Below are 20,424 nucleotides of genomic sequence, written 5' to 3' on the forward strand. Positions count from 1 at the left end.
ACTGAAAAATAGCTTGAAACTCACCACCAGGTTTCCTATCACCAGGACTAGCAAGAAAATGGGAAGACAGAGCCCTTTTCCAGCCACTTCCATACATTCCCACATGGTTTCAATCCATTCTCCACATAATATTCGGAATATAATTAGGAATGAATGACAGAAATCCTTCATATGCCAGCGTAAATCCTTACTGGTGCTTATTTTACAGTAATTAATCTTATAATAATTGCCCAAAACCTGCTTTCCTACTACAGCAAAAATGAATACAGTGATAATCAAAACCAGTGTGAGGTTACCCAGAGCACCAACTGAGTTTAGAATTATTTTCATAAGAGTATTTAAGGCTGGCCAGGACTTTGCCAATTTGAAGATCCTGAGCTGTAAGTAAAACACAAGAGAACAATGTGAGTGGTGAACACTGCATAGATAGCACAGCACACATAAAGAACAGACCCTGCATTTATCATGCTGTCTTTACTTCAGTAACACCATCATAATTTCAAATTGTTCATGCTAAGTTAGATACAAGCATGTGTAAGTCTATTAGTATTAATAGCAATAATAGTAATCTTAATCACGTGGCTTATAGGTACTTGGACAAGGCTTATGAAATGACTGCATTTTGGAATAAATCAAATGTAATGAGATAAAAATTGAAAAAAGGAGTTTTTCTACCTCTCACCTAACAGACCTAAAATAGGATCTGAAAAGTCAGATGGGATCTATTCTATGCACCCTCATAAGTAAAAAGGACATTTTTAAGTCAAATTAGCATTTCAGAATATCTCTCAGTTGTGATACACAAGATGAAACAGAATTCAACTTAATTTCTAGGTGTGGTGACCCTGAAAAGCTACAAAGAATGTTAGAAATAATTAGTATATTTAGCATTCTATATATACAGTAAGGACGTAAGCAAAAAAGTAACATTATACGTAGACATCCCAGAGCTACTCCTCCTTTTCCCTAAGATGGAGGAAAGCCTTGAGGTCTCCTTAGACCTCTCCTTAGACTTTTCCTCAAGTCTAAGCCTTGAGGAAAGCTACATTATTTTATAAATCACAACTTAAAAGGAAAAGCTCTGAAGGAACCTTTGTTATCCTTAAGCTCATAAAAACAGTCAGACAATATATTTTCCTAATCAAAGATCTGAATTGTAGTTGAGCAGTACCACTGCACAGACCTAACAGGGAATCAGTGAACTCTCTGCTAAGTCAAATCTCCGAGGGGGTGCACCGTGCCAGAGGATTTATAGTATCCAAAACACACAGTATATTAAACTGTTAGGAGGCTGAGGGGAGTCCTCATCACTCTCTACAACTACTTGAAAGGACATTGTAGAGAGGTTGGTGCTTGTCTCTTCTCACTGGTAATTAGCGACAGAACAAGAGGGGATGGCTTCAAGCTGCAACAGGGTAGGTTTAGACTGGACATTATGAAAAAATTCTTCACAGAAAGAGTGGTCAGACACTGGAAGAGGCTGCCCAGGGAGGTGGTTGAGTCACCATCCCTGAATGTGTTTAAGAGTTGTTTAGATGTGGTGTTGGGGGATATGGTGTAGGGAAGAACTTTGTAGAGTAGGGTTGACAGTTGGACTCGATGATCCCAAGGGTCTTTTCCAACCTGAATGATTCTATGAAACACATTGAACACATTCTTTAATATTCATTTAATAGTCACTCTAATTAAACATTCATATTGGCTTACTATTTACTAACAAAGAGAACTGATTTAACAGATTTATAAGTAAAATATTTTGAGGGTATTTCACTGTAATCTTTTATAAATCTATACAACGCGTGTACTTTTAAAAAAGACATAATTACCAGCCTGAAAGATGATAGATTTGCTTTAAAGCTTATTAGGCCAACCATAACAACTATGCTATCAAAAATATTCCATTTTTGCTGAAAATAGTGGTAAGGATCGAGAGCGATGATTTTCAAGATCATTTCTACTGTAAAAATCAGGGTGAAGACCTGGAAAGAGGAGAAAGAAAATGCAGCAAAAAGTCACTGAAAAAGTATGTCTCCTTAAGGGACTGCCCCAGTAAATACGGGGTTATAACTCCAAATTCACTCTAACATAGACCTAACTTACCTTGTCACTTATAAAAATCATGTTACAGTAATTGGTTGGCATTTGAGGGTACTCCAGAGCCATGAATAAGGTATTCACAACAATGCAAACCATGATTAAGAGATCAACAAATGGATCCAAAATTACCAATTTCACCTTCTCTTTGACTGCTCTCCAGAATGGACAACAATTCCAAATTAGATACTTTTGAGCAAAACGTTTCCAAAACAAAGGACATTTCAGTTTTGACTCTTGCAGTTCTAAATGACAAAGAAGGAAAATGACATAACAAATAATCTTATGTGGAATTTCATAGTATAAAGAAAAAGGCAATCAGACATGGAAAAGATAGAAAAGAAAAATTCAATCTCATGTGATCAGAATGGCATCATTGAAAAAAAGTGTTCCACTCATTCTACACAAACTAATAACAGGTTATTTAAAGGTCACCATCAACAAATCTCATAATTACAGAAACAGGTGATATTACCCACCTCTTCATGTTTATTATGAACATGTGGTGGCCCTCCGCTGAACTCAAATGTATTTCTTGTACTGGGGAAGTTGCAGGGGAGCAAACTGGGCATACTATATGATCTAGCAAGTGCTCAATAAAGGTTGATAATCACTTTTCTCCTGGCTATGCTCCTTTTAATATAGTCCAGGACACCGTTAGCCATTGCTGCTGCAAGGGCATGTTGCTAGCTCATGCTCAGCTCACTGCCCTTTCCTTCAGAGCTGCTTCCCAGCCAGCCAGGTCCCAGCCTGTATTATTACAAGAGGTTCTTGCACATATACAGAAGTTTACATTTGTTCTGGTTGAATTTTCCTAAGGTTCCTGTTGGCCTATATCTTCCAGCCTGTCTAGGTCCCTCTAGATGGCAGCCCTTACCTCCAGCGCATCAAGCATTTCCCCCTACAATGTGGTGTCATCTGCAAAATTTAAGAACAAGCCCTCTGTGACCTCCTCCAGGTCACTTTGGACAAAATGTGTCCTAGGAGAAACCCTGTGGTACTCGACTTGTTACCTGCCTCCAGGTAGAACACAACCTGCTCACCAGACACTCGAAGTGCAAACATCCAACCACTTTTTTGTCCCGCTGGTTGTCCACCCATGCAGATCCTAACACTTGGGTGAAAAAAACACCGCGGAAGCCAGTGTTGAAAGCCTTCTAAAGTCAAGGTAAATGAAAACATTGCTCTCTGTGTATTCACAAACCCCAGTCATTTTATTGTATAGGTCTGGCATGATTTATCCTTGGTAATTACAGTTACGTGAGATACGAGAACATTTATTTTACTGAAATTTACATTGGATTGCAGCATGATTTCCCCTAGTGACTTCTAAAATAATGCTGACTGTTTGTGACATTTTGATCTCTTAGGTCAAGTTACACAATCACCATAGGAAAAACATTAAAGAATGACTTACGCATATTATCTGTAATAACAGTGGCTGCACTCATTAACCTCTGTCTTCGAAAAGGATCATTAATGGAGTCCACTGACAATTCATAGGAAAGCAGTATCTGCCTCTTTGGTTACAAAGACAACAGAAGATAATATAACAAGGGAATATGAATAAATGGCAATATAAAAATTATGTCCAGCCTAAGATAACTATGCCTTTTTATATACATATTGTAATGAAATCTTACCTTGCTGAAAGAATGTAAAACAAAACAATACAACAATATCTTGTGTTTGCCTTTCAAGGCAAAGGACATTTCATCAAAACCAGTAGCATTTTTCAAGAAGTTGTTTTCTTCTGAAAATATTTAACAACAATAATAATGCCATTATATAAGAAGTACAAAATCCTTAACAGGGAAGCAAAGGAAAAAAATAATTCTATCTTTCCAGCAACTGATAAAAAGAACATGCAAAAAGAACACTGACCAACAGTTTGAATAAATTGTTGGCTATTTAACTATGAGTTACTGATTATTAATAAATAATAATTCTTTATTAACATTAAAAATAGCTGTTTGGTGAATCAAAATTATCATTTTTCCCAGCCCTATTAAGTCTATCAAGAGCTGTTCTAATATTGAACTGCCTAAAACTAGGAAGTTTTCATTAGAAGTTCAGACAGAGAAACATCACAGGCCTGTCAACATTCATTAGAAGTTACAGAATGGAAAACTCAGTGTTCCTCGTGCACTGAAGAACAGAAAGGCCAATATTTGTATCTTATGGGACACACAGCATTATTACCGAAGATTCAGTTGATTAATACGTCCCCCAACACACTTTCTAAAGATCAAGGAGACACGGGCTGCAAAGAATAGGTGAGACTCAAAGAGGTAAAGGAAAATAGAAAGAAGATTCCAGTATTAGGGAGGACATAATTAGAACTAGCTACTGACTGACCACATCGTAACGCACAGTTCCTTAGTATTCCTTTTCAGCACAAATTGATTTGTTTAATTTTCTCCTTGTGGGGAGGGACATATAAGTCTAATGAAAGTATCTCCTATTTCAAATACTTACAAGCTTCCTATGGCAGTGACCAGGCTGTGAATGAAATATACGCTCCTCTTTGCCAGGATCATCTAAAATTAAGCTTTGTCTTAAAATAGGTTTTTCTTTCTTCATCTCTTTCTCTTTTGAATTTTCCAAGTCATCAACTGACATTTCAGATCTGATATCTAAGGCCTTATTACCCTCTCCAGCAGACAACATCTGTTAAAGCAAATGAATTAGGATCATATAAAATTTAATTACTATGCTATCTGAATGTTTTGCACTAATAATTCTTACCTTTCAAATATTAAACTACTATAAAAAGATAGGAGTACAAAATGCTATTCCCAATACTGAAAGATAGAGCAGGATTACTTATCAGCTACTGTAATTAAAGTTTGCCCTTGCCCCTTTAGATACTGTATTTCATATCTGAATTACAAAATCTTACAGTGTATCCTTTTAGTCTCCTGTTCTTGCTTTGGAAAGGACCTTGAGCCCAAAGCCAACAGAAGACTAAGGGCTAGTAATCACGTTGAAATTAAAATGGGAGGAAGAAAAGCCTAAGTAAAGCTTTGCAAGTTGGAATTTCAGACAGAGAAACATCACAGGCCTGTCAACAGCTGTAGAGGAACTTGGTAAACCAGTGATGCTGTTCATTTAATGATGAAATTGGATAGTTGCTATAGAATATTTTTATGTCCTTTTCAAAGTCTGTCTTTTCTGATTGTTAGCAGTAAATCAGAGGTATCTTTTATAAAAAGTTAGGAGATAAAATATGTCTTACAATAATTTTCAATCTATCTTATTGCCTCAGCTCAGACTTTCACCTCTCAGGAATAAAATAAAAACAACAAGGTGATCCCTGGTCCCCTACGGGCAAAGGAATGAATGAAGATAGGCACTACTGTGCCAAGAGAAAATACTGTAGAAATCTGATGTGTGTCTATCAGCTCTCCAAACCAACAGACAGAAACTAACGCAGTCTCTGGATGCCCTTCTAAATTAATATGGAAGTAATGGCATTAGCCTGGCCAAAGGCTATTCCTGCTCTTGTCAAGTGGTAGACCTTCTGCAAGTAACCACTCAAAAAGAGGCATGACTCCCCTTAAATAGCTGAGCACAGCGGCTCTCATAAAGCTTCCATTTTTAATCAATCTTGAAATCTATCAGCATCAGAACTTCCAATCTCAGGGAACTGTAGAAATAACAACTTTTCTTATGGATGCAAATTTATCCACTCATACTTCCTTCATTAGACTATGCAATAATAGTGAGAAGGAACATCCAGAGAAAGGAATTTTTGTACAGAGCAGTAATGGTATTGTACAAGAGTGGGGCAAACCACAGAGTACAGGCACCTATCCAATGCCATAAAAACTATACATATAATTGCCAGCAGCCATTCCTATACAATGTCAGGTCTGCAAATCCTAAAACTTTGTATGATTTAACTTGGACTAATACTGTTTGTTTGTATCACAGAAATGTTTATATATCTTTAAATATATATATACATACAGGTGAGTTTAAGGTGTATTTATAAAGAGACAGAGAGAAACAAAGCGTGACAAGGTATTGTAAGAAGCACGTTTTATTAAAAACCTTATTTCTCTAATTCACAAACAGAAGAAAACAAAAGGAACCACGTATTATGTATTATATATAGTAATTTCCAAACCTTTTCTTTCTCTAGAATTTGTTGGGCATCCTGAAGTAATTTTTCCTTTGCCTCTGTTTCAGCAAGAGTAGCTCTGTTTTGCTCCTCATATGCCATGGTTACTACAGCCAAGATCAGATTGAAGAGATAAAATGAGCATAAAAAGATGACTCCCAGAAAAAATAAAATGTAGTTCTTTCCAGATGTACGGATAGTCTGTGAAGAAAAGGTAAAGGTTGTAATAAATTCTTAACAAACTAACATTTATAACAGAACTTCAAACTAACTTTAAACAATTTATTTTTGTATACAATGCAACATATGGCACTAGATTTTTAGTAGGATCTACCTCTTGTCTAAGTTATATAGAAGATCTAGAAATACGTCTAGTCAGGAGTTCTCCTGGCCTTCAAGTAAATAAATTTCAGCTTAGAATCATTCATCATAAATTTCAGCTCTTAAAAACTTTTCTGTGATCATACAATGTTTCCTCTTTACATAACAGACCACCAAACATTCATAATGATGCCATGTACTGCAGAGAAGAATCCATTTAAAATTAAATGAAACATTTCCCAGCAAATTGGTCAAATGATCATCAGTTTAGGTTATGAGAAGACAATTTCAGCTGTAAAGATATATACAGGTAACAACAGAAAAAATTAATAAAACTCAGTAATATAGACGAAAGCTAGGATTATCTAAATGATCATGAAAGATTCTATAATTAGTGAATCAGAGGCAGTATTTAGACTGATTGCTTATTCTTACTCTTTTAAATGGCAGAAGAGGAGATGGCTCAGAATTAAGCTCTGAGACATTAAAAACTAAAAACCACATGACCTCCAAATGGCAAAAAAAGATGTATCCATTTAAAAAAAAAATCTCAGTTAATAAAGGTTCCTGGAAAAAATTTAAAGTGGACCATATGGGAGCTATAGAACAAGGCAGAGGATAATTCCCTGCTAACAAAGGCACTGCATAGATGTAAGGAATCCAGAGAGTTCTCTACATGCAATTTTTGTATCATTTTTGTCAAAAATCAGAATTTAAAAGTTACATTCAACTCACAATCAAAACATAAAGCCTCCACAATGTTTTTAATACCAGTTCTCAAAAATGATCTGAAATGTATGCTTATATGTTGAGCCAAATGGTTAGGAGAGGAGTCAGGACTTAAAAGGAAGAGAAACAGAGGATGTAACAAGTCCTCATATCCCCTGAAGCAGCAGTGAGCTCACTAGCCAGATCCACTATATACCCCAATCCTTTGTTATAAATATATGTTATATGTTAACATTTAACTATTAATCACTGACTATGTGTTCTGCAACAAAACCGTGACCATTCACAGCAGGATTGCTCCCATTCCATGTCACTTGCAGAAGGTATCACAACTTAGTCACCTGAAGCAAATTTGGGTCAGATTTTTCTAGTGGACATAAAGTTCCAAACATCATGTCTAAGGTAATTCTAGCAGGTGGTAAAAGCACCTACTTGTCTGTAGAGACGCTCCCAGTAATCTTGTGTCATCAGACGGAATAAAGAAAGGAAGGCCCAGCCAAAATGATCAAAACTTGTATAACCAAAGTCAGGATTCTTCCCAGTCATGTTGCAGGTATAATTTTCTGGGCATTCTTTGCTAACCACAAAAGAGATGTTTAACAATACTAACTTGCAATATTAGATCGTACCTGAAAGCATCCAGTACACAATATCAAATACAGATTTGTTCAGTTTATCTGAAAGTCAGTTTCCTTATTCCCCAATATAATTCTGCCAGAAGGGCTGATTTATATCAGACAATCCTAGAAAGCCATTTGTCTAGTCAAAGAAACTAGACAGAAACTCTAGTTCTGTCTAGTTTCTGGCTTCACAGAAACTCTCCACTGATGCAGGACATGCAAACAAATACATAGAGAGGGCAAAAAATGGAAATATGTTTACTTTTAAATAATTCCCCAAGACGAGGAGAGGAAAGTTTATTAATATCTCACAACTCTTTACTGATCTGTTCCTCTCCTCCTTTATATCATTCTACATTACCATTATATTACCAGTAGTTAGGAACAAAACACAAATATAATTATTTGCATCACAGTATTTGAATGCATTCTTTTTCTGATGTGAAATGTCTGTTTTTTAATTTAATAACACACACACACACATTCTACCCTCCTGAAAAATCTTCACTATTCCTTTTGGCCAAAAATAAAACCACAGTACATCTGGACGACAAAAATAAAATATAAATAAGTAAAAATAAATAAATAATGTACTAAAACTGTTTTGTTCACTTACTCAGGCTCTGAACTGAACCCACAGAGCAATATTTCAGAAGATTTATTCATTCTGTAGCAGATATTTTCTAAAAAATCATAAAATCAGAAGTTGTCAGTTCCTACAGTACTCTGACAGTAAAGTATACATTACTGCACATTAAAAAATGTCCTGATGGACCGAACCTCTGTGAAAGACTCCTTTCACAACAAAGGGCATATAAAGCTGTTTCTCAGGAGATCTGTTCCTATGGCAATTCTTTAAAAAAAATTAGCTGCTCAACTCACAGTGTAAGATTTTATTTGATCTCCAGTAAAAGTAAGAATCTCTGCAAGTAGTAGGCAAAATCCCTGAACAATATAGCTTAAGCGATGGAAAAAATCATTCCCTCTGCAGTTCCCCTAAAATTAGGACCCCCATGCAATATGCAAAGAAGCAAATGCTTATAGACAACTCAGTTCCTTCTGTCCCACAGACTGCTAATCTTACTCCAAATCCCAGATTCACCAATCTCCTATTCACTTGTCCCAGAGACTTCATATTACTACTTCTGCAAATGGAACGATGTAAGTTCTTGTAAGAAATACATTTAACTGTGTTTTAACATCTCTGTGAAACAAGAAGACATACATGGATTATGTAAACAGAGAAAAGAATAAAATTTACCTTCATTTGGATTGTATATCTTGGCATCCTTACATAATGTGTCATTGTATACGGCATCTTTGAGGATACATTTGGCTGTTAAATTGCCCATAAAAAGCTGGAGGCCTATTAGAGCAAATACACTCAAGCAAAAAACAGTCAAGATCAGCACATCAGTAAGTTTCTTAACAGATTCAATAAGTGAATTTACGATGACTTTCAGACCTAGAAAAATAAGATTCAATAATATGCAAAATGAGAAGAGGAATGCGGTAGTGTTCCCATATGACAATATACAACTGTTGCAAGTATGTTAAAAACAATCAGTGTCAATGGTTTTGTAACTTCAGAGTATTAAATGAGGTAAAATAAAGCATAGGAATGACTAAAGTATTTTTACTTAAATTTCCTAATCATAAGTTATTTGGCTTTTACTTCCTTCTAATACTATATTTGTTAACTTGAAAATTCTAAATTAAGATGGCATCTAAGCAAACCCTTACGAACTTTAAAGACTTTGGACAGATTTCTGTGCTTGATTAACATTAAACAAGTACTTTATGCCAAATACACATTACAATAAAGGATAGCTTCTCCTGACCTCAAGGAATTCTGTCTTAGAAGATAATGCCTTACAGATGTCACCAGTTTAAAAGCAAAAGAACACTGATGACACTGGGAAGGGAACAAATATATATTGAGGAACACCCAGCTGGAAAGCAACTTGGCAGAAAAGGACCTGGGGGTTCTGGTGGACACCAAGGTAGAATCATAGAATTGTCTAGGTTGGAAAGGACCTTTAAGATCATCGAGTCCAACCACCAAGATGAACATGAGCCAGCAACGTAGCCTTGCAACAAAGAAGGCGAATGGTATCTAGGGCTGCACAGAAAAGCATGGCCACCAGGTCGAGGGAGGTGATTATTCCCCTCTCATCAGCACTGGTGGGGCCACATCCGGAACAACTTACAAAAACATGGAATATCTGGACAGCATATGCAAAATACTCTTGAAAGTATTAGGCTCAATCCAGATAGTGGCTGTGGTCAGTAAACAAACAAATAAAACTCTGAAATATTGTGAAGTCAGCATTCTGGGAAATAAAACATAGAGGATTAAGCCAATCAAGTAGAACGAAACTAGCAATATGGTGGCATATCCCCATCGTGTTAAGACAATGTATTGAATAGGGTGTGCTGTTCAAGAAAGACAAGAAAAAAAAGACAAAGGCACTGGGCTAAGTAAAACTGAATGTTAGTGATGGGATAGAAAAAGCAGGAAATAAAAAACTTGCCTGCGTCAAAATAATTTTGAGGAAAGATGATAAAAAATTTCTGTTAGGATGCTACTGAGAGTTACGAGAGGCTGCAAAACAGTCACATCTTGGGATCCCATTAACCATCACAAAAAGTGACCAGAAAACTGATGACAAGAACAGGAAAGGAATTAGAAATAGCATAAGGCTGAAGTGGAGTGAAGATTAATAAGACATGATGTTCCTTACCTGGTATTACTGAAATAGCTTTCAAAGTCCTCAATACTCTGAAAGTTCGAAGAGCTGAGACCTTGCCCATACTATTACACAAAGAAACATACCTACAAAATTAAACCACCATATAATTGAATGTCAAAGATCTAGATTTCAGAGCATATGCATATTGAGCACACAGTAATGAATAAGTTACAGCAAATAAATAGGTCAAATATATCCTAAGGTAGATATCTAAAGTTAGGAACCTAAGTCCATTTCTAGGTACCGATATAAAATAATGAGACTTTTGAATAGTGCCTCTGAAAAGAAACACAGTAAGTTTTTACTAAGTGTGTATTTGGACGGTTAACTTCTGAAGTGGTTATCCATCACAATATCAAATAAATATTAAAACTTCAATGTCATAACCTCACACCCTCTCATACTAAGGCTAACCTGACTTAGACCACATGAAAATATGTGTTGCAGCTATCTCAAAGCTACACAATATATATTTTAGAAGAAGCAAAACAAGATTTACAGTATGTTAACGTTACCACGTGGCTGTCTTTCTAACTTTTATGTAACAGTCAGCTAAAAACTTGAGTATTGAAACTAGTTTCAATTTGATCATTTCAACAGTTTGAAAATTTCAGAAAATGAGGATTTTAAGAGTTGTGTGTTCTATATAGCACTTTAACAGGTTACCCCATATTTTATAAGACTTCTTTAATGTCAGAACGGACATGAATTGTGACTCCTTTAATGACAAGGTCATAACTGGTAACGGAATTTCATAAAATAAAAAGCTTCAATAATATAATCTGAGAAACACTAGTTGGAAAGGACCTCTGGAGGTGATCTACGTGACCTCCCACTCAAGCACGACTTTTGTCAGCAACAGAGAACGCTATGGCTTTGCCTGGCCTGTAAGATTAAATAATTCTCAAGTACCTTAAGTAATACCTGCTCTTGAGTTAACTGTTAATTTCCAAATACTTTTATTTGTTGCATGATAGGACCCAAAAGAACCACAAAGAGATACTATATCGCAAAGTACTTATATCTGCTTGAACACAAATTAATTAGGAGTATGGGTAGAGAAGTAGGACCATAAAATGAAATTGTTCATACCACTGTTGGAGTACTTGATAGCTGACTATGATTAACAATGTGTAAGCTCCTTAGTGGTTTATAGATTACCCATAAGAATACTTTGCTCATACATGTATACAATGTGTGTGATGACATCCGAGTACATAATCTATTATTATTAAAAATAAGGGAAAACCAGTCAGGGATATGACAGTTGATGGCAGCCTTTTCTACAGAGCCCATGAGATGGTGGAGTTTAAGACCCTAAGAGAAGTAAGCAAGACGAACAGCAGAATAAAAATCCTGGACTTTAGAATGGCAGATTTCAGTGTGTTCAGCAAAGGCAAAGTCTTTCACGTGAGTCAGCCTGACCACAAGCGGGAGCTGAGAGCAGACTGGATAAAGAGCAGCCTTGCAGGAAAGGACCTGGGGACAGGGCAGGCAAACTGAACATGAATGAGCAGAGCATCCTTGTGACACAGAATGCCTATCACATATTGGGGTAGATTAGCCTGAGTCTAGCTCATATGTTGAACAGTCCAGCTCATACATTGAAGGAAGTAATTTCTGAGACTGAATCTGGAGTACTGTGTCCAGTTTTGGGCTCTCCAGGGGAAGAAAAACATTTTACATACTGGAGCGGGTCCAACGAGGGCTGTAAGGGGGACAGTAAGACAATTACATGGTTAAGAGAAGATGGAGATGATGGAGCCAGGCTATTCTTGGAAGTTCATCATGAAAGGATGAGAGGCAGCAAACCTAAGGTGCTACATGAAACATTTCAATTAGAAATTTGGGAGTTAAAAAAACCACAATGTGGTTGGAATGTTTTTTTTTTTAAAAAAAAAAAAAAAAAAGAAACAATGTCGTTGTTGAATCTCCATGATTAGAGAAACTTGGAACTTGGCTGGACAAGGACCTGAGCAACCTAATCTAAATTAGCCGTGCTTGTAGCATGGAGCTGAACCACATGATCTCCAGAGGTCCCTTCAAATCTAAATTACTCTACACCTCAAATAAATTAGAAGAAGACAACTGAAAACTATTTGAAAATTATAAATAACAGGGATTTGCATTGACAGCTCTGAGACTGGGCATGAGTGAATCTGATCACTGCTGCAAGTAAGACTATTTTGCTTTCAAGATTAATATTCTGTATTTGAGATGCAAATTCTAACTTGGTTTCTTCCTCAATTCTTGTCCATGCATGCATGTCACATGCTTGTCACAGCAGTGATCCATCTGGCCTATTACCCCATCTTCAAGAATGACCAACAACAGATGCTTCCAGAGGAGTTTAGAATGAAGGCAGTGATGCTTCTCAGATTTAATTCTTCCAGCAAATTTATAGCTCAGGGACTTCCTAAACAAGACATAGTATCTTTGTGTTAAAAATAACGCTTAATGGTTCTTCATCCAGGATTTTGCCCAGAAGTCTTCTAAATGCAACTAAGTTTTTTACATCCATAACCTCCTATGGGAATATGACTGCACATAGTGTGAAAAACTACTCCCTTCGTTTTTATTCTGTCATCTGGCAACTTCATTTGGTGCCTCTAGCTCTCATCGTAAGAGAAAAAAAATAAAGTATTTATTCTCTTTTTGGCTCTGTGCCACAGACTTCAATCATGTTCCTGCTCTGTATTTCTTTCATAAGAGTTTTACTCTATTTAGTTTCTTATTATGTGGCATACAAGATACACATTTTCTGTGTATCTTTTTTAATGCTATCATCTTTTGAGATGTATACAGTCCTGAAGAAAAATACAGGTCACGCAGAAATAACTATGTGTTCTACTTCTTTCTGTATTTCTTACCCATAATATCCTCATTTGCGATTTCCTTCTCTGACCATGATTGCATACTGGAGTGGTGTTTTCACAAGACTTCACTTTAACTCCAACATCATCTTCCCAACAAGGGAAAGCTATTTCAGAGTCCACAACTGTGTCTGTAAAGCTAGGTCTGTTTTAACTTGAGCATCACTTTACATTCTTGGGATTTCATTTGCTATTTATCACCATGTTATTCAACACCTTGTGACTATGGATCCTTCTCAAGTGAGTTTCATCTGACCCAGAGTAAAACTAAGACAATGTAGAGAGGCCTGCTTGGTTTTGTCTGTCTATGCAATCACCTCTTAACAAAATATAAACACGTACTAAACTGAGAACAATCAAACAATTCTAAGATGAGCTTTGCATTTAGGTCTTGCTTTAAGGTCTATGACTATTTTTCCCTTTGCAGATATGCAGGGGTCATTCAACCACAGAAACTCTTAAGCAGGTAGGATGCCAACCGCTCTAAAGAACTTCAGCAACATCAAATAGCATTTTATCTGCGTGTTTGTTTTACTTACGTTATGACAATAACGACAAGATCCAAGCAGTTCCAAGGATCTCGAAGAAAGGTAAATTCATCCCAAAAAAATCCTCTTGCTACTACTTTTACCAGTATTTCACCAGTATATATGCCAGCAAAAATATATCTGAGAAGGAAGGTGTATATTCAAGTTATAGAAACAAAAATATTAATGAGATTGAGACAGAGTCAGGCACATTTCTACCTTTTCTATGATTTAGTCACTGCATGGAGATGAAGGCAGAAAATGTGAAGTAAAATAGGACAGATTACGTTACTTTCAGGAACAACATGAGTATAAGAAGATGCCTTCCTGAATTTTAATAAGATTTCCATGTAAATCTATCATCACAAATGTTCACACAAGCAAACAAAACTATTTCTGGATGAAGGATGGTTCACATTTCCTTATGAAAAATTTTTAAGACTGTTCTAAAACGGGCTGGAAACTTTCAAAGCCTCAACGTTTTGGCAGCACAACAACAACAAAGACTTAACGTTAGCCTGTAAAGTTTGCACATTTTATACACTTATTCTGACAAATACTCTATAACTGAAAGAAATCCTACAAAAAATTAAGCTATCATCATCAACGTGCTTACCCCAAAATAAGAGGAATTAAAATTACAGAACCGCTGAGGCCCCAGGCACATTTTCAAGATTTAATTCCAGAACATTAACTCAAGTTACACTGGGCACTGTGCACAATTAGTAACAAGACATTATGAGTAGCTGGCTTCCTAATGTGAACTACTGAACCGGGGGTGGGGGGGTCTCCAGAAAACAACAAGAAGTTGAATGAATATTTATCCTTTATACTTTTTGCATGAGTTGGCCATAACAGACATTCAGGTTACTGCCTTAGAATGAGAGATATTAAGATAGAATGCTGCTGCACCATCACTCTTAAAAGGCTTAATCCTTACAAGTAAAAATGGGGCAACCTTCTGTGTTAAACCATATGGCAAAAATAGTCAACATAGAGATAAGGGCATATGGTGTAAGCCGCTAAGAAAATGCACTGAAGCTCCACAGAAGACGGTGTGGTACAGTAATAATGATCCACAACTCTAACCCAGACAAAACCAGCACAATCCTAAATATTCCTCAGAGGTCTATCTGAGAATTTTTAAGCTCCAGAATTGAATCACTATATTATTTAAATTTTTCAGTCCAGCATGCTAATATCCTTAGAAAAAAAAGCAAACAAATGGCAACCGAGGTACTTACTCAGTCCAATTGAGTGGGTCTAGAGGCTTACTTGCAGCCATGAAAGCACAATTGAGTACCACAGCACATGTAATAAAGCCAACAAATAATGTGAATAATAAGGAAAAAGTGCTATATTATAAAACAATGAAGTTTCTGATTTACACACACACACACAAAATATAGATATGCAAATAAATTCTTTGGTTTTGATTATGCTCAGGATTTTTCATGTGTTTTCCGAAGAAACTGATGTTAGATCAAATTTCTGTTCAGCGTGGTAAACTCCATTATTTGAAAATAGCAATAAATTATCAGCATGTGGAGATAGGTTTGGAAGTTAGGACATTAGTGGGACATAATATGTTTGACTGAAGAGATGAGGAACATAAATAAATGAAAAATATCTGAGTCCTCTGCTGTCTCCTCTTATTTGAAACTTTAGAAACCTCTGTTTCTTCCCAGCAGGAGCATGGAATAAGGAGAAATGGGCCACAACCGCATAATAATTAGGGTTTTTAAGCCTAGGAAAACCAGATGAAAAAGCTTAATTATCAATAACCAGTGTTCTTTGAAGCTGTGAGTCCATATATACATTCTTACAAGAGATAGCTATGCTCCGGCGAGAGTTCAGAAAACTTTCTCATTTTCAAGAGAATTTTCAAACCCCAGACTTGGATCACTATATTATTTAAATTTTTCAGTCCAGCATGCTAATATCCTTAGAAAAAAAGTGAACAAATGGCAACTGAGATACTTACTCAGTCGAATTCTGTGGGTCTAGAGGCTTACTTGCAGCCATGAAAGCACAATTGAGTACCACAGTACATGTAATAAAGCCGACAAATAATGTGAATAATAAGTTAAGGAAAAAGCGCTATATTATAAAACAATGAAGTTTCTGATTTACACACACACACACAAAATACAAGTATTCAAATAATTTCTTTGGTTTTAAATATGCTCAGGACTTTTCATGTGTTTTCCAAAGAAACTGATGTTAGATCAAATTTCTGTTCAGCGTGGTAAACTCCATGATTTGAAAATAGCAATGAATTATCAGCATGTGGAGATAGTTTTGGAAGTCAGGACATTAGTAGGACATAATATGTTTGACTGAAAAATATCTGAGTCCTCTGCTGTCTCCTCTTATTTGAAACTTTAGAAACCTCCGTTTCTTCCCAGCAGAAGCATGGAATAAGGAGAAATGGGCCACAACCGCATAATAATTAGGGTTTTTAAGCCTAGGAAAACCAGATGAAAAAGCTTAATTATAAATAACAGTGCTCTTTCAAGCTGTGAGTCCATATACACATTTTTACAAGAGATAGCTATGCTCTGCCGAGAGTTCAGAAAACTTTCTCATTTTATGTGGCAGGCAATGAAAAGCCACATAAGAAAAAACATCCTTTCATGACCTAATAGAACTGGGGTTTTATTTAAGACTAACACCACATAAGTATCTTAGCTGTTGTAAAAAAAGAATCAATACAAATTTTAAAATTTTTTTTAAAAATCTATCACAGCCACATGATCTTACAATTGCATTAATATGAACAGAGGAACAGAATGACAGTAAATAGAATTGTTTAGGTTGGAAAAGACATTTAAGATCAACGACCAACTGTTTAATGGTTAAGTGGTTAAAAGGCGCAATATATTTTAATACTGAAATAAGGGTAACCAGTAAGAGGATATGAATGGGTCAGAATTTTAATTGCTGCTCTTCTGACTGGATTAAAAGGACCAATTATACATAAGGCAGGCGTGGCAGTAAACCGGAAAATAGTCCTCCTTTTATTTATCACCATAAAAGTCTATAAAAAAAAAGAATCAATAAATGAAACAATTCAATGAAACAAAATTTTCCACAAAAATTAAATGTTTAGTTTTCAAATCCGCATCTAGAACTATATCTAACTGCAGTTATGGATAAGGCTTTCCTGTATTCTTACTTGATCTATGACCTGATGATACAACATCTTGAAAGAAAGACACCAGCTATATAAAAGTTCATTATTGCCCGTAAAGAAGAAATAGTAATGGGAATGAATTTGAAGAGCAAATGATCATATTAATTTGGTCAAAGTAATTAAAGGATACTATTCTGGGGCTGCAACAATAGTGTTAATCACACTCAAAAGTACCTTTCTCCTGGATAGTTTTATAGGCTACAAAAGATTATTTACAAAATACATATTGTGTAGGACTTCCAGAACCCAGTCCAGTCAAAGGAAAAATTTTAGTTTTGAAATATCTTTAAATTATCAAGTAACACTGTGAATTCCCTATAAGATCAGTACTTTTGCCACATGAATTAAAAATTAAATCTCTTAAATCAAAAACACAGTTTATTTTTAATTAAATTTCTTCAACTGAATCAGCCTTAGTTTCTCTCCGTCAAGAACACCACATTGCTTACTTCGAGAAAAAAAATCTCTGGAAGAACAAAGCTTTCTGCATGTTCTCTGATTAAATTATTATATTCCAGTGACTTACTGGTATACATAAAAAACAGCAACATAGGACTGGATGGAACCTTCTGCTCTTCAGGTCAAGTCTCCCTCAATAGTAAGCAATCATACAATAGACATTTCATTTAGAAGGGATTCCTAGAGCATCTACTTTATACACTCCTATAGGCAACAACACAAAACACGTTGCAATAGCATGGAGTACATGCAATATAAATATGGTACAATAAATAAAGCTGATGAGACATAAAATAACAGAAAATTAATTTACTCTAATGAAAAGATATGGTTTTGCTACACAGAGTGCTGGAAATATCTCAATTATGTCTCCCCTAATTTGTATAGTATATGTAATTCAGCAAAAACATCTGCACTAAGTCAGCAGCAGTAAGTCAGCACTTCCAGCATGATCTACTGTTTGACAGGCACTGTTTATACAACAGTGAGTTCAGCCCCACAAACACCATAGAAACTGCTCTGGATTTCCTATAAAAGTGTATCTATCAATGTATCATGTTTTCAAAATTAATTGTGATTGCTGAGTGGAACTTAAAATACGTTTTCATTACAAATGTGGAGCATACCTTAGCACTCCTGCTGCCAAAAACACTAGTAATGTTTGAAGATCTGTCTACAGAACAATCAAAAACTAGCATCTCTTCACTATCCCTTACGAGTTCAGCAGAAAAAAATAAATGAAAAAAATAAATTAAAAAAATGCTTTTTAAATTTTTAACCTTGTGATCACTGTAGTACGGATCAAAATCTTCCAGGGGTTCCCCAATGAGCTCCACAGGAACATCCCCATACAGAGATGGCAGTTTTTTGCAGGCTTTCAGATCAAGCTGTGGAGAAAGTTTATCTTCTTCAACTCCTTGGTCCTTATTCTCCTTATTAACTTTGTCTTGCTGCTTTTTTTTCTCAGCAATTCTTTCCTCAATTGCTGCCAAGGACTCAGGGGTGAAACGTCGAAAGCTGTTAGCTTCTGATGGCCAAAAGAAGGGATCCATTTTTCCTTCTATATGTTTGTTTCCGGTGCTAGAAGTAACTTAAAAGAGAAAGCTATTAACAATTAGGAAAAAAAACAGAAATAATCACAACTTAAAACTAATACCCAATAGATAAATTATTTCTTCCTTCTGTGAAACCCCATATGAAAATTTTATGCATGCTGGGCTGCATCAAAAGCAGCGTGGCCAGCAAGGTGAGGGAGGGGATCCTGCCCCTCTGCTCCACTCTGGTGAGACCCCACGTGCAGTGCTGCGTCCAAAGTAAGAAGGACATGGACCTGCTGGAGTGAGCCCAGAGGAAGCCATGAAGATGATCAGAAGGCTGAAGCACCTCTGATATGAGGACAGGCTGAGAGAGCTGGGGTTGTTCTGCCTGGAGAAGAGAAGGGTCTGGGAAGACCTTATAGCCCTTTCCAGTACCTAAAGGGGGCTACAGGAAAGATGGGGAGGGACTCTTTATCAGGGAGTGTAGTGATAGGATGAGGGGTAACGGTTTTAAACTGTAAGAGGGGAGATTTAGACAGGTATCAGGAAAAAATTTTTTGCTATGAGGGTGGTGAGGCACTGGAAGAGGTTTCCCCGAGAAGCTGTGGATGCCCCATCCCTGGAGGTGTTCAAGAACAGCCTAGATGAGGCTTTGAGCAACCTGGTCTAGTGGGAGGTGTCCCTGCCCATGGCAAGGGGGTTTGATCTAGGTAATCTTTTTCAGTACTTATCCACAGTATTTCAAAAAGGCTTGTTCTGACCAATCTGTGTATTTGTCAAAACTCATTTTAAGTGGACATATGCAGAATCAAATTTTAATAAATCTTATACATAGTTCAGGCAATAATAATAACAAAAGATCCAGAACCAGACATTTCTAAGTAGTTCATGAAGGAGTACTTAACCACACCTAAGTGCATACATGACATAGAATTTTGGTTCATGGAATAAGATGGCTTTTTCAGCTATATCAACAAAATCAGTAGCCATTTTAGTACCTTAAAAATATACAAAATTATAATATATATTATATAACACATATGCCAGACATACAGGAACACAAAGACATTATGGTTGGGTACAATCTGTAGATAAAGACAGCTTTGTCGAGGTCCTGCATGTGAACATGTATCCTAACTCCCATTACAGTCAGCGGATACATAGTGGTATGTACAGTCAAATCAAGGATGTAGAGATATTTAAATGATCAAAGGGAGACAACTACTTTAAAATCGTCTAAAACTCCAATGACGACATTAACTAAAATGCCACTGACTGTAATGGGAGATTAAACACCTAGATCACAGTCAGACAGCTGCATTTAGACACCTAACTGTAGGTATCAATCTTGAATTTAATCATTCCATAGCTGCCAAAGCTTTCCTTGCTGTTATGCAGAGACCTCTAACACTCTGGAATCACCTTCCCATACGACCCACAAGAGCAGAACTGGATGTCAGCAAAACCAACAATCTGCATTAGGTATTTCAGATTTCAAACTTTACATTCAAACAGTTCATCATATACAACAGGAAACACTGATCTGAAAACTCTGAATATTATAAGCATCTCCAAGCCCATCATCACCACGGATGCACGAGACGTACTGTAAAGAATGACCACTATTAAGAATAGTAACACATTCCACAAAAAAAGGTGATTAAAAAAGGAATCAAATCACTATTTTAT

General features: G+C 36.2%; 1 protein-coding gene across 1 annotated transcript in view; it reads right to left on the minus strand.

The window, feature by feature from the left end:
• The window catches only part of LOC141470764 (sodium channel protein type 5 subunit alpha-like), a 39,320-nt gene extending 20,570 nt beyond the window's left edge, over positions 1 to 18,750 (minus strand). Inside the window, 14 exon segments of the mRNA XM_074156995.1 lie at positions 25 to 378; positions 1,827 to 1,979; positions 2,101 to 2,339; positions 3,512 to 3,614; positions 4,573 to 4,764; positions 6,227 to 6,421; positions 7,703 to 7,847; positions 8,507 to 8,573; positions 9,131 to 9,355; positions 10,635 to 10,726; positions 14,056 to 14,184; positions 16,028 to 16,117; positions 16,965 to 17,083; positions 18,478 to 18,750. Coding sequence (XP_074013096.1) covers positions 25 to 378; positions 1,827 to 1,979; positions 2,101 to 2,339; positions 3,512 to 3,614; positions 4,573 to 4,764; positions 6,227 to 6,421; positions 7,703 to 7,847; positions 8,507 to 8,573; positions 9,131 to 9,355; positions 10,635 to 10,726; positions 14,056 to 14,184; positions 16,028 to 16,117; positions 16,965 to 17,083; positions 18,478 to 18,750 — 2,376 coding nt within the window.
• Positions 18,751 to 20,424: the final 1,674 nt, after the last annotated feature.

Source organism: Numenius arquata, chromosome 12 (genome assembly GCF_964106895.1).
Source record: "Numenius arquata chromosome 12, bNumArq3.hap1.1, whole genome shotgun sequence".
NCBI lineage: Eukaryota > Metazoa > Chordata > Aves > Charadriiformes > Scolopacidae > Numenius > Numenius arquata.